Source organism: Pocillopora damicornis, chromosome 10 (assembly GCF_964200805.1).
Source record: "Pocillopora damicornis chromosome 10, jaPocDami1.2, whole genome shotgun sequence".
Classification (NCBI taxonomy): Eukaryota; Metazoa; Cnidaria; class Anthozoa; order Scleractinia; family Pocilloporidae; genus Pocillopora; species Pocillopora damicornis.
In genome coordinates this window covers 19,978,810-19,992,657 of record NC_142679.1, presented here as the reverse complement: position 1 = coordinate 19,992,657, position 13,848 = coordinate 19,978,810, and the positions used below count along the sequence as shown (strand labels likewise).

Sequence of the window (13,848 nt, the reverse complement as noted above, 5' to 3'; positions counted from 1 at the left end):
AAGTTTGTACCTTCTATTCTTTGAACCATCATGAAAACGCTCCGAAAAATCATTCAACGAATATTTTTACGGATATATACTTATAAAATTCATGTGATTCTGGTCCTCTTTTGGTCCGCTTCAGCCAAATGATGATCGTGTATCCGTTTTTCGGGCACAGACTAACTCAGTACGAGTAATTCTGCTACTCTTTGACCTTGCAACAAGGAAAAGGCCACGCATTACCCATTTAATGTATAGTGGCTTTGAAACTGTAGGTGCTGTGGCCTGATAAGCGATGGGCGCGCTGGATTGTGGGTCGAAAGCTCTGAGCTGAAGAACTGGCCCGATTAGTATTTTTTGTCCCTTAGCAAGACATTTTACTCTCACCATGCCTCTCTCCATCCAGGAGTATAAATGGGTAAAAGTGAATTGTCAGTAAAACCTGATGAAACGCTAAGGAAAGAGGGAGGGGAAGGTAGAGGACAGAAACCGGGAGAGGCTCCGGCTGGAATGGTCACATGACTCGAGTACAGACATAACTACGTTCTTTGAAGCAGCATTACAGATTAGAAAATAGGAAGCCAAGAGCATAACTTTGCAGGAATACGGTCGACTCCCTCGAAAACGGATACCCTCGGGGAATTGGAAAAGGTGTTCGTCAGTAGAAGTGTCCGCCAAAGAGAATCATTCCCCGACGCGGATACTAAAGAAGAAAAAAAGGACGATGTCTCTTACGGGAGAGCGTTATGTTGAACTCTTGTTCAAGTCAAACGAACGGAGAGCTTGCTTTCCCGTGGACAAATGAAGATTTGGCAAAACCTATCCCCCCTTTTCTTTTACCCTGTAAGATACCATATCTTTGTTGATTGCAAATTTAAGACAGATTTTATCGCTAAGAGTCAATTACTATCCATAGGATGTTCGCTAACGAGAGAGCGTAAACAAAACAAAAGTCCAAAAGTGTCCACGTTCGCCCACGCGGGCGTCCGCCTACGGAAATGAGTAAAAAAAAGTTTGACTAGGAAGTAAATAAGGAATTTTACCACAATTGGCAGTAATGTCGCAATCTGATTGGGTAAATTGCCGTTGTTAATAAGAGTACAGTTAACGCTACTCGAGTCAGCGTGTCACAATCTCGGCGGTCACGCACTGAAAGAATCGTTTTATTTGCTGCGCTTCGTGAGTAAGAGTTGAGGCCACCCTGAACCGCCGTCGATTTGTTAAATTGGCAATAGTGCCCGTGAGTAGAAAATTGACACCAGTTTCCTTCAAGTAGGAACTCGGACAACTTTATTAAAATTGATTCATCCAAAGCTATTGTTTAAAAAGCGCGGACCTAATTGACAAAAGATATTATGTAATAAGTTTTCGGGGAGTAGGCTGTTATGACCACCTGCTTATAATTTGCATTCTAAAATGAAACAACAACAACAACAACAACAGGAAAATGAAGTCCCCGTTCTTCAACCTTGATCAGATCAGACCTACTGCGGATTGTGAACTTTGATGGCTTAACACTTTTGACAGCTTTAGTCTTTTTCAGCCAATCAGATTATTTGAACCATTATAACAAGTATTCCTATCAACTTATTGTGGCGCGCATTATGAGAGTACGGAGCATGCCGACGACACTGTTCTTTGCTTTGGCAATACATTTTGTTTTGAAAATTAAAAGTAATGTATCGGGAATTTAACGGATTCTTTATATATAAAACAAATAGAGAAGTCTCGATTGTGCTGTGTGCTGTTGTAAAGAACTTAGGAAGCGGCCAGAGCACTCAAGAAGTGGGGAGAAACACTTGTCTAAGTCTCGTGTTTCTCCCCACTTCTCTCGTGCTCTGGCCGCTTCCTGCGAGCTTTACAACAAAACAGAGCACAGTCGAGGCTTCTCCATTTGTTAAGTATGATTCAACAGATGCGTTCCCGAGAAGAGCGTAGGAGTTGATCAAGGCGAGGCTGAAAGGAATTCTAGTTCTTGAGCGCTAAAAAAAATATGGCTCTGACTAATTTGGCGAAGCAAAAATAGGGGGTCTTCATTTTGCCTTTCTTATTGAGCTTAAAACGATCTTGTTAATTTTATAGGTTACAAGGTAGAGAAACTCGGAACTTTACCGGTTTTTTCGATTTATCGATCCGAGAGCTGAGAATGACTAAACAAAATGTTAATTTGGACGGACGTTAATTAGAAATTCCTCAAAACAAAAGCCACCCTGTTGATCTGGCGAATTAGATTATCAATGGTAATGATAAAGTAGGCAAACAAACTCTTCTCTTACTGCGACGAACAAAAGAAATTTTCATGCAAACTGAAGAACAATTATAGCGATGAATAAAAAGGAATCATGAATTAGAGATAATAAGTATTTCAATTGTGAGTCAATGACGCTCTGCTTACAGAGGAAGGCAAATATTAGAAAGCTGACATACAACAAGAAAAGTAAGGAGCTCCATTTGAGAAAGATAAAACGGCCAATTTTAGTATGGCTGTTTTATGGCTGACCCAGTTTGCCATTGTTATCCTAAACATCCTTTTGGGAATCCTGTTTGTCCTGGCAAACAAAGACTTTTGTGGAAGCGTTTTTGAAACTCGAGTCGGTGAGTAAATAGAAAACACCCATTCTGACACTCTCTTTCTACGGCTAATACTCACTAGAAAGAAGGTTTTTTGCCTTTAAGAACATGCCTTGGTGGGTCATGTTATCCGGACCACTGTTGTTGTGGACGAGTTTGAATGCCAGTTAAAATGTATGGGAAATAACAGCTGTATGTCGATCAATGTTCATCCCAGTGACAGCAATGGAAAACGTTGCTGTGAGTTGAATAATACAACACGGCAGATGAAGCCAGGTCATTTTAAAAAGAAGAAAGGATCTACATACTATAGCTCTGTTCAGGTGGGTTTGGGGTTAAGCAGGTTTGTTGATAACTTTTCTATCTTATTCACCGCCAAGAACAATCTTTCAGAACTACTGCTGTATAATAATGGTAACTGAGAGAATCATTCGCTATTGGCTTACATCGGGCTGTTAAAAGTCTCGGGCAAACGTTTCTCCAAGCGTGTATTGACTATCTCCATCACTGTGCAATTCCCGTTTTGCAACAACCTTCGAACCAAAAGGTTTCATTTCTGCTTGTATAGAGTATTCTGAGTTTTGACAAGAGTGTAAGGGTAACGTCAAATTTCCTTTTAAAAATCGTACATTAAGCATCTGAATACTGAAAACAAGAAAACAAGCTTTGTTTACTCTGAACAACGATTGATGGCAGAACAGGAGGAAAAAAGTTCATCTTTCTGTTTTACTATTCAGGCCTCCTGCATGGATGTTTCTCGCGGGCGAAAACAAACAACCGAAAGCGGCCAGTGTCATCCAAGATACAAAGGAAAACATTGTGAAACACGTAAGCGGTGTGACTATTCTAGAAAAGTTCTGTCTTAGACGTTGCCAAACAAAATACATGACTATTAAGTGCTATGAGGATGCTGGGAATTTTCAATTGAGAAACCCTTTTATAACCTATTTCTGAAGATGAATGCGGACAGTCGTGTTTAAGTTTGCATATAGCTTTAACCTTTTCTTCAGCGTCTTAACCGGTGTGTGAAGATTAATAAACCCATCAAGATCAGACCTCATTTCCTTTTCAGCTATCAGAGGCTTATATTACAATCAGCCTGGTCATTCCTGTAAGGACATCCGAGACTCAGGTTTCTTTAAAAAAGACGGGGAGTACTGGATCGACCCTGAGAAGAACGGAAAGCCTATAAAGGTCTACTGTGACATGACAACTGACGGAGGTAAAAAATACTTTGGAAAATAAAAGACAATCAATGAAGATGTAGTTACGTTACGTAAATACCGCAATAATAATTGGAACAGGCATCGCGTCTTATGTCCAGATTTCATTCGTTTTTTCCAGGAGGTTGGCTTCTTGTTTCCAACGTTGTGGTAGACGACCCGTCCTCGCGACAGCTTTCGATTGAGTCTTCTTACCGTGAAATCAGCAACTGTCACGACAACAAGACGCTGTTCATCACGAAGGATGCCATGAAAGAACTGAGAACACACTTGTCCTTCACTCAGCTGAGATTTCATTGCAGTAAACAAAAAGGACGTACAATCCACGTGACTACCGCTGCTAACAGCTCTGGTGAAGCTGTAGTCCAGTATTTCAGTGGTCAGACAGATTCCCGCCCCTTGAGCTGTGGCTCGTTTAATAGAATGGAAAATGATAACTCCAGAGCAACTGCAAGTTGTCATCAATGGTACCATATGAAGTGGGGATCTCTCTATGACACACGGGAAAGGTTAAACGATCATCTTTTTTATGTACCAGGACATTATCACTGGGTTTTGACAAATGGGAATCAAAGATGGGAGTGCGACGACTACCTGGAGTCTGGTTCAGAATTTTTTGCGCTGTCATCTGATGATTTTTGGAAAGTCTTTGTTCGCTAAGGCCTAAACTGCGACAGTCAAATACGTGTACTTTCACAGCCTTGAAAAACTTTTAGCTACTAGCTTACTATAAGAAGTTATCAAATGCTTAATATTATCAAAAAATCTACTTGCACCAGACTAAAATTTATAAATCTGTAATATTTGAAGTAGGTCGTATAATAGGCAGTTTTCATTAGTAGAAAAAAATCTCTTGCAGTTTTCTTTGGGAGAAATACAGTCTACAGTCAACCTTACCAGTGTTGAGATAACTGAGAAGGACAGTCACTACAACTGACAACTGTCAGTACGACCACGATCACCTGTCATCCCGGACTCAAACCGTTTACTGTTAAGAACTATTGTTTGTTCTCATTGAAAATTCGACCTTGGATGTTTTTGTTTTTTTTACGCTGCAATAATTGAAAAATTAACATGAACATGATTATGTAGAGTTCACCAAGTTACTTGCTGTGGATAGTTTGCGATTGGCAAATTTATTTAAAGCTGTTGTCCAACATCATATTTACTCTACACCTAAAGTTTGCACCGTTTACTTCATCAACAATTTATTAAACGACAAGTCGTGAAAACGTGTGGAAACTTGTACCTACCATTCTGTGCAAAAGAAAAAAACACTCAAAAAAATAATGCGACAAAAGTTTTGGTGGATGCATACTTTTATCATATATAAACTATGGTGTTACAAAAAGATATCCCGCCCTAAGAAAAGCTCTAACGACACACGTAGAAAAATACGATATTTTTTCAGGTGTGTTTGATATAGCCAATCAGCTGCTGACACGTCACTCGCCTTTCACGTCACTTGTTAATGAATGAACAGCAAAGTCTTTACCTTTATATTCTTTATAAGATATTTTAAATTATAAATTTGTTTTAGGAGGTTGGCTTCTTGTTTCCAATGTTGTGGTGGACGACCCGTCCTCTCGACAGCTTTCGATTGAGTCTTCTTACCGTGAAATCAGCAACTTTCCCGACAACAAGGCGCTCTTTATTACGAAGGATGCCATGAAAGAACTGAGAACACACTTGTCATTCACTCAGCTGAGATTTCATTGCAGTAAACAAAAAGGACGTACAATCCACGTGACTACCGCTGCTAACAGCTCTGGTGAAGCTGTACTCCAGTTCTTCAGCGGTCAGACGGATTCGCGCCCTTTGGGCTGTGGCTCGTTTAAAAGAATGAAAGATGATAACTCCATAACAACTGCAAGTTGTCATGAATGGAAAGATATGAAGTGGGGATCAAGAAAAGTCGCACAGGAAAGGTTAATCGATCATCCTTTTTATTTACCACGCGCTAATCACTGGTATTTGCCAAATGGGAATCAAAGATGGGAGTGCGACGACTTCAAGAAGAACTCTCATACAGAATTTTTTGCGCTGTCCTCTGATGATTTCTGGAAAGTCTTTGTTCGTTAGGAAATAAGAGCGACAAGTCACCTACATCTGCTTACTTGGTCCTGAAAAACTTGAAATTACTGGCTCAAACGTTATGCGATGCTAAATGTTCTTGAATGTTTATTTAAAGTAGACTAAAATTTACAGATTAGTAATATTAGTGCCGAGTGTTGAATGAGGCGTCCTTCATCAGTAGAAAATGACGGGCACTCTTCCCTGTAAAAAACACCGCTAAGGAAAGAGAATACAAACTTTTCTATTCTCTTGTCTAAGCTCATAAGCTTGCCAGTGTTGAGATTAAAAAACCAAAAAAACTATTGTTTTTGAACATTACAATTTTGACCAAGGACTGCGTCTTCTTTTTTTTTTTTTTTGACTGCTATAATTGAAAAATTAACATGAACATGAACATGTAGAGCTCACCAGGTCGCACGATGTTTGTTAGTTTGCGGCTTGGTAACCTCATAGCAGGAATTTTTATTTAAACCTGCTGTCCAACATCTCAATTAGCCTACATCTTAAGCTTGTAGCTATGTGCGTTTGAATCACAATTTATAAAACAGCAAGTTGTGAAAACGTTTGGAAGTGTGTACCTGCCATTCTTTGCACCATCATAAAAACGCTCCGAAAAATCATTCAACAAATATTGTTCCGGCTACATTCTTGTAAAATTCATGTGATTTTGGTCCTCTTTTGGTCCGCTTCAGCCAAATGATCATCATGTATCCATTTTTCGGGCACAGACTAACTCAATACACATAATTCCGCCACTGTTTGACCTTGCAACAAGGAAAAGGTCTCGCATTACCCATTTAATGTATAGTGGCTTTGAAACTGTAGGTGCTGTGGCCTGATAAGCGATGAGCGCGCTCGATTGTGGATCGGGAGCTCTGGGCTCAAGAACTGGCCCGGTTAGTATTTTTTGTTCCCAGGCAAGACACTTTACTCTCACCATGCCTCTCTCCATCCAGGAGTATAAATGGGTAAAAGTGAATTGTCAGTAAAACTTGATGAAACGCTATGGAAAGAGGGAGGGGAGGGTAGAGGACAGAAACCGGGAGAGGCTCCGGCTGGAATGGTCACATGACTCGAGTACAGACATAACTACGTTCTTTGAAGCAGCATTACAGATTAGAAAAAAGGAAGCCAAGAGCATAACTTTGCAGGAATACGTTCAACTCTCTCGTAAGCGGATACCCTCGGGGAATTGGAAAAGGTGTTCGTCAGTAGAAGTGTCCGCCAAAGAGAATCATTCCCCGACGCGGATACTAAAGAAGAAAAAAAGGACGATGTCCCTTACGGGAGAGCGTTATGTTGAACTCTTGTTCAAGTCAAACGAACGGAGAGCTTGCTTTCCCGTGGACAAATGAAGATTTGGCAAAATCTATCCCCCCTTTTCTTTTGCCCTGTAAGATACCATATCTTTGTTGATTGCAAATTTAAGACAGATTTTATCGCTAAGAGTCAATTACTATCCATAGGATGTCTGCTAACGAGAGAGCGTAAACAAAACAAAAGTCCAAAAGTGTTCACGTTCGCCCACGCGAGCGTCCGCCTACGGAAATGAGTAAAAAAAAGTTTGACTAGGAAGTAAATAAGGAATTTTACCACAATTGGCAGTAATGTTGCAATCTGATTGGGTAAATTGCCGTTGTTAATAAGAGTACAGTTAACGCTACTCGAGTCAGCGTGTCACAATCTCGGCGGTCACGCACTGAAAGAATCGTTTTATTTGCTGCGCTTCGTGAGTAAGAGTTGAGGCCACCCTGAACCGCCGTCGATTTATTAAATTGGCAATAGTGCCCGTAAGTAGAAAATTGACACAAGTTTCCTTCAAGTAGGAACTCGGACAACCTTATTAAAATTGATTCATCCAAAGTTATTGTTTAAAAAGCGCGGACCTAAATGACAAAAGATATTATGTAATAAGTTTTCGGGGAGTAGGCTGTTATGACCACCTGCTTATAATTTGCATTCTAAAATGAAACAACAACAACAACAACAACAGGAAAATGAAGTCCCCGTTCTTCAACCCTGATCAGATCAGACCTACTGCGGATTGTGAACTTTGATGGCTTAACACTTTTGACAGCTTTAGTCTTTTTCAGCCAATCAGATTATTTGAACCATTATAACAAGTATTCCTATCAACTTCTTGTGGCGCGCATTATGAGAGTACGGAGCATGCCGACGACACTGTTCTTTGCTTTGGCAATACATTTTGTTTTGAAAATTGAAAGTAATGTATCGGGAATTTAACGGATTCTTTATATATAAAACAAATAGAGAAGTCTCGATTGTGCTGTGTGTTGTTGTAAAGAACTTAGGAAGCGGCCAGAGCATTCAAGAAGTGGGGAGAAACACTTGTCTACGTCTCGTGTTTCTCCCCACTTCTCTCGTGCTCTGGCCGCTTCCTGCGAGCTTTACAACAAAACAGAGCACAGTCGAGGCTTCTCCATTTGTTAAGTATGATTCAACAGATGCGTTCCCGAGAAGAGCGTAGGAGTTGCTCATGGCGAGGCTGAAAGGAATTCTAGTTCTTGAGCGTTAAAAAAAATATGGCTCTGACTAATTTGGCGAAGCAAAAATAGGGGGTCTTCATTTTGCCTTTCTTATTGAGCTTAAAACGATCTTGTTAATTTTATAGGTTACAAGGTAGAGAAACTCGGAACTTTACCGGTTTTTTCGATTTATCGATCCGAGAGCTGAGAATGACTAAACAAAATGTTAATTTGGACGGACGTTAATTGGAAATTCCTCAAAACAAAAGCCACCCTGTTGATCTGGCGAATTAGATTATCAATGGTAATGATAAAGTAGGCAAACAAACTCTTCGCTTACTGCGACGAACAAAAGAAATTTTCATGCAAACTGAAGAACAATTATAGCGATGAATAAAAAGGAATCATGAATTAGAGATAATAAGTATTTCAACTGTGAGTCAATGACGCTCTTACAGAGGAAGGCAAATATCAGAAAGCTGACATACAACAAGAAAACTAAGAAGCTCCATTTGAGAAAGATAACAAGGCCAATTTTAGTATGGCTGTTTTATGGCTGACCCAGTTTGCCATTGTTATCCTAAACATCCTTTTGGGAATCCTGTTTGTCCTGGCAAACAAAGACTTTTGTGGGAGCGTTTTTGAAACTCGAGTCGGTGAGTAAATAGTTAAAAAAAAAAAAAAAAAAGAAAAAAGAAAACACCCATTCTCACACTCTCTTTCTACGGCTAATACTCACTAGAAAGAACGTTTTTTTTCCTTTAAGAACATGCCTTGGTGGGTCATGTTATCCGGACCACTGTTGTTGTGGACGAGTTTGAATGCCAGTTAAAATGTATGGGAAATAACAGCTGTATGTCGATCAATGTTCATCCCGGTGACAGCAATGGAAAACGTTTCTGTGAGTTGAATAATACAACACGGCAGATGAAGCCAGGTCATTTTAAAAAGAAGAAAGGATCTACATACTATAGCTCTGTTCAGGTGGGTTTTGGGTTAAGCAGGTTTGTTGATAACTTTTCTATCTTATTCACCGCCAAGAACAATGTTTCGGAACTACTGCTGTATAATAATGGTAACTGAGAGAATCACTCGCTATTGGCTTACATCGGGCTGTTAAAAGTCTCGGGCAAACGTTTCTCCAAGCGTGTATTAACTATCTCCATCACTGTGCAATTCCCGTTTTGCAACAACCTTCGAACCAAAAGGTTTCATTTCTGCTTGTATAGCGTATTCTGAGTGTTGACAAGAGTGTAAGGGTAACGTCAAATTTCCTTTTAAAAATCGTACATTAAGCGTCTGAATACTGAAAACAAGAAAACAAGCTTTGTTCACTCTGAACAACGATTGATGGCAGAACAGGAGGAAAAAAGTTCATTTTTCTGTTTTACTATTCAGGCCTCCTGCATGGATGTTTCTCGCGGGCGAAAACAAACAACCAAAAGCGGCCAGTGTCATCCAAGATACAAAGGAAAACATTGTGAAACACGTAAGAGGTGTGACTGTTCTAGAAAAGTTCTGTCTTAGACGTTGCCAAACAAAATACATGACTATTAAGTGCTATGAGGATGCTGGGAATTTTCAATTGAGAAACCCTTTTATAACCCATTTCTGAAGATGAATGCGGACAGTCGTGTTTAAGTTTGCATATAGCTTTTACTTTTTTCAGCGTCTTACCTGGTGTGTGAAGATTAATAAACCCATCAAGATCAGACCTCATTTCCTTTTCAGCTACCAGAGGCTTATATTACAATCAGCCTGGTCATTCCTGTAAGGAAATCCAAGACTCAGGTTTCTTTCAAAAAGACGGGGAGTACTGGATCGACCCTGAGAAGAACGGAAAACCACTAAAGGTCTACTGTGACATGACAACTGACGGAGGTAAAAATACTTTGGAAAAAAAAAGAAAATCAATGAAGTTGTTGTTACGTTACGTATATACTGCAATAATAATTTTTTCCAGGAGGTTGGCTTCTTGTTTCCAACGTTGTGGTAGACGACCCGTCCTCGCGACAGCTTTCGATTGAGTCTTCTTACCGTGAAATCAGCAACTGTCACGACAACAAGACGCTGTTCATCACGAAGGATGCCATGAAAGAACTGAGAACACACTTGTCCTTCACTCAGCTGAGATTTCATTGCAGTAAACAAAAAGGACGTACAATCCACGTGACTACCGCTGCTAACAGCTCTGGTGAAGCTGTAGTCCAGTATTTCAGCGGTCAGACGGATTCCCGCCCCTTAAGCTGTGGCTCCTTTAATAGAATGGAAAATGATAACTCCAGAGCAACTGCAAGTTGTCATCAATGGTACCATATGAAGTGGGGATTCCTCTATAACACACGGGAAAGGTTAAACGATCCTCTTTTATTTGTACCAGGACATTATCACTGGGTTTTGACAGATAGGAGTCAAAGATGGGAGTGCGACGACTACCTGGAGTCTGGTTCAGAATTTTTTGCGCTGTCATCTGATGATTTTTGGAAAGTCTTTGTTCGCTAAGCCCTAAACTGCGACAGTCAAATACGTGTACTTTCACAGCCTTGAAAAACTTTTAGCTACTAGCTTACTATAAGAAGTTATCAAATGCTTAATATTATCAAATAATCTACTTGCACCAGACTAAAATTTATAAATCTGTAATATTTGAAGTAGGTCGTATAATAGGCAGTTTTCATTAGTAGAAAAAAATCTCTTGCAGTTTTCTTTGGGAGAAATACAGTCTACAGTCAACCTTACCAGTGTTGAGATAACTGAGAAGGACAGTCACTACAACTGACAACTGTCAGTACGACCACGATACTCTGTCATCTCGGGCTCAAACCGTTTACTGTTAAGAACTATTGTTTGTTCTCATTGCAAATTCGACCTTGGATGGCGTCTTTTTTTTACAATGCAATAATTGAAAAATTAACATGAACATGAACATGTAGAGTTCACCAAGTTACTTGCTGTGGTTAGTTTGCGATTGGCAAATTTATTTAAAGCTGTTGTACAACATCATATTTACTCTACAACTAAAGTTTGCACCGTTTACTTCATCAACAATTTATTAAACGACAAGTCGTGAAAACGTGTGAAAACTTGTACCTACCATTCTGTGCAAAAGAAAAAAACACTCAAAAAAATAATATGACAAAAGTTTTGGTGGATGCATACTTTTGTCGTATATAAACTGTGGTGTTATAAAAAGATTTCCCGCCCTGAGAAAAGCTCTAACGACACACGTAGAAAAATACGATATTTTTCAGGTGTGTTTGATATAACCAATCAGCTGCTGACACGTCATTTGCCTTTCACGTCACTTGTTGATGAATGAACAGCAAAGTCTTCACCATTCTCAGTCCAAAGTCGTTTGTCGGAATGTTCTCGGATCTTATCATATAAACTACAGTGTTAGGGGACAGAAACTGGGATTAGCTCAAATGGCTCAAGTACAGACATTACCACTATTTTGAACAAGCATTACAGATCAGAAAAAAAAAGAAAGGAAAAAGTAACCTTGCGGGAAGATATATTTTGATACACTGAATTTGCTTTACCAAAAAAATATAGTAGCCATCGGGTATATTTTTAAACACATTCACGTCAAGCTGCTCCTAGGAAGCCTGATTCTGCACAAGATTTTTCTTACATTTTCTACTCCGTAATGCGTATTTTACGGGAGGCCACATTTATCATTTGTGTTTGAACCTACAAAAATCAGGCAATATATTACACCTGATGGATTTTTCATCATGGTCATAAAATATGGAGGAGGGGCTCTTCAAATCGTCCTCGGAATCCTGTTTGCCCTGGCAAAGAGAGGCTTTTGTGGATGCGTTTTCGAAACTCAAGAGGGTGAGTTAGAACTCAAACTGAAAAAATGGGACCAAAATCTCATGCTTTGTTTCATATATATTCAGGTGAAAAAACATTAATCCTTTTTTTTTTTTTCACCTTTCTGACCATGCATTAGCAGGTCATGTTGTGCATGCGACTGTTGCTATGGACGAGTTTGAATGTCAGTTAAAATGTATGGGAACTAACCGTTGCAAGTCCGCGATCAACGTTCTTCCCGGTGACTGTATCGGACAACGTAACAGTGAGTTGAAAAATGAAACGCGGTAGATGAACTCAGAAGATTTTAAACAGAGTAAAGTATCTATATGCTATAGGTCTGCTCGGGTTGATACTAAGTTTTATGGTTACCGTAATTACTTGCCAATATACCGAAGATATTCGGATAATTTTCAGTTTTGAAGGTGAATAATTCTTATAATGAAGTTGGGGTAAAACGCTTGCTGTCATCGGTGGAAAGAGCGTGCTCTTCCCCCGTACAACGCTGAGCTAAAGCCATGTGCCAAATTGTACTATGTCCGACCATTTCTCGGAACCGGAATTTTACCGGTTTTCTATTTATCTATCTGAGAGCTAAGAATGACAAAAAGAAAATGTTCATTTGGTCGGACGTAACGTTTTAACGTGTCATATGTGTATATATATGTATATGTATATGTATACATATACATATATATTTACATATATTCGCTTCGTTTCTGCAAAAGTAATGTGTTGAAAGAGTTGGTAATGTCACCTGTTTACAAAAAGTTTGCAGCCTGATGCAAATTAGTAGGTTCGCTTTATCTCTAACTCTCAGGATAATTACGTTTTATGTTCTTGGCATCTATATTAACGTTCTTATTAGTTAAAAAAGAGTTTATTATTTTGAACAGCTATTTGTGATTATAAAAACTTTCACGCGATATAAGGTGATCAGAGCTGAACGGATGTAATCCACTTGGTACTAAATTAAGCGAAAAAAAGTTACTCAAAGTATGAAATGGATGAGTTTTTGTCCTTTCGATGTCATGTCAAGAAAAACAAAACGAAAAAATCACTTTTCTTTTAAATTGTATTGTCAGGCTTCCTGTGTGGACGTTTCTCGTGAGCAAAGTTGACCCGTTAATTGCAAATTCCTCAAAACAAAAGCCACCCAGTTGATTTGGCGAATCAGATTATCAATGACAATGATAAAAGTAAAGACAAACTCTTCTATTACTGCGACGAGCAAAAGAAATTTTCATGCAAACTGAAGAACAATTACAGTGATGAAAAAAAGGAATCGTGAATTATAGACAATAAGTATTTCAATTGTGAATCAATGGCGCTCTGCTTACAGAGGAAGGCAAGTATATGAAAGCTGATATGCAACAAGAAAACTAAGGAGCTACACCTGGAAAAGATGACACGGCCAATTTTAGAGGGGCCGTTTTAGGGCTGACCCAGTTTTTCATTGCTAGCCTAAACATCCTTTTGGGAATCCTGTTTGTCCTGGCGACCAAGGACTTTTGTGGAAGTGTTTTTGAAACTCGAGTTGGTGAGTAAATACTTCAAAAAAACAAAAAGAAAAAAGAAAATACCGATTCTTATACCCTCTTTCTACGGCTAATACTCACTAGAAAGAACGTTTTTTTGCCTTTAAGACTATGCCTTAGTAGGTCATGTTATCCAGACGAATGAATGAATGC

General features: G+C 39.2%; 3 protein-coding genes across 3 annotated transcripts; all 3 read left to right on the top strand.

The window, feature by feature from the left end:
• The first annotated feature begins 122 nt into the window (after window positions 1-122).
• On the top strand, window positions 123-5,008 carry LOC149039316 (uncharacterized). The gene is made up of 5 exons (XM_089185320.1): window positions 123-2,577; window positions 2,659-2,876; window positions 3,291-3,381; window positions 3,626-3,775; window positions 3,898-5,008. Exons 1-5 carry the CDS (start codon window positions 2,463-2,465, stop codon window positions 4,434-4,436), a joined length of 1,113 nt encoding a protein of 370 aa, XP_089041446.1. The 5' UTR covers window positions 123-2,462; the 3' UTR covers window positions 4,437-5,008.
• Window positions 5,009-5,065: 57 nt separating this feature from the next.
• Window positions 5,066-5,858, top strand: LOC149039315 (uncharacterized). Its single transcript, XM_089185788.1, has 2 exons — window positions 5,066-5,162; window positions 5,290-5,858. Exons 1-2 carry the CDS (start codon window positions 5,066-5,068, stop codon window positions 5,856-5,858), a joined length of 666 nt encoding a protein of 221 aa, XP_089041914.1.
• Window positions 5,859-8,864: 3,006 nt separating this feature from the next.
• Window positions 8,865-10,981, top strand: LOC149039314 (uncharacterized). Its single transcript, XM_089185319.1, has 5 exons — window positions 8,865-8,994; window positions 9,105-9,322; window positions 9,737-9,827; window positions 10,070-10,219; window positions 10,302-10,981. Exons 1-5 carry the CDS (start codon window positions 8,880-8,882, stop codon window positions 10,838-10,840), a joined length of 1,113 nt encoding a protein of 370 aa, XP_089041445.1. The 5' UTR covers window positions 8,865-8,879; the 3' UTR covers window positions 10,841-10,981.
• Window positions 10,982-13,848: the final 2,867 nt, after the last annotated feature.

What these genes read in the sequence shown, in the direction of transcription:
- LOC149039314 (XM_089185319.1), top strand. Translation starts at nt 8,880, where the DNA reads ATGGCTGTTTTATGGCTGACCCAGTTTGCCATTGTTATCCTAAACATC. An exon ending in CGTTTTTGAAACTCGAGTCG is followed by an intron (nt 8,995 to 9,104) that starts GTGAGTAAATAG and finishes TTTTCCTTTAAG; the next exon opens with AACATGCCTTGGTGGGTCAT. An exon ending in CATACTATAGCTCTGTTCAG is followed by an intron (nt 9,323 to 9,736) that starts GTGGGTTTTGGG and finishes TTTACTATTCAG; the next exon opens with GCCTCCTGCATGGATGTTTC.
- LOC149039315 (XM_089185788.1), top strand. Translation starts at nt 5,066, where the DNA reads ATGCGACAAAAGTTTTGGTGGATGCATACTTTTATCATATATAAACTA. An exon ending in GAAAAGCTCTAACGACACAC is followed by an intron (nt 5,163 to 5,289) that starts GTAGAAAAATAC and finishes ATTCTTTATAAG; the next exon opens with ATATTTTAAATTATAAATTT.
- LOC149039316 (XM_089185320.1), top strand. Translation starts at nt 2,463, where the DNA reads ATGGCTGTTTTATGGCTGACCCAGTTTGCCATTGTTATCCTAAACATC. An exon ending in CGTTTTTGAAACTCGAGTCG is followed by an intron (nt 2,578 to 2,658) that starts GTGAGTAAATAG and finishes TTTGCCTTTAAG; the next exon opens with AACATGCCTTGGTGGGTCAT. An exon ending in AGGAAAACATTGTGAAACAC is followed by an intron (nt 3,382 to 3,625) that starts GTAAGCGGTGTG and finishes TTTCCTTTTCAG; the next exon opens with CTATCAGAGGCTTATATTAC.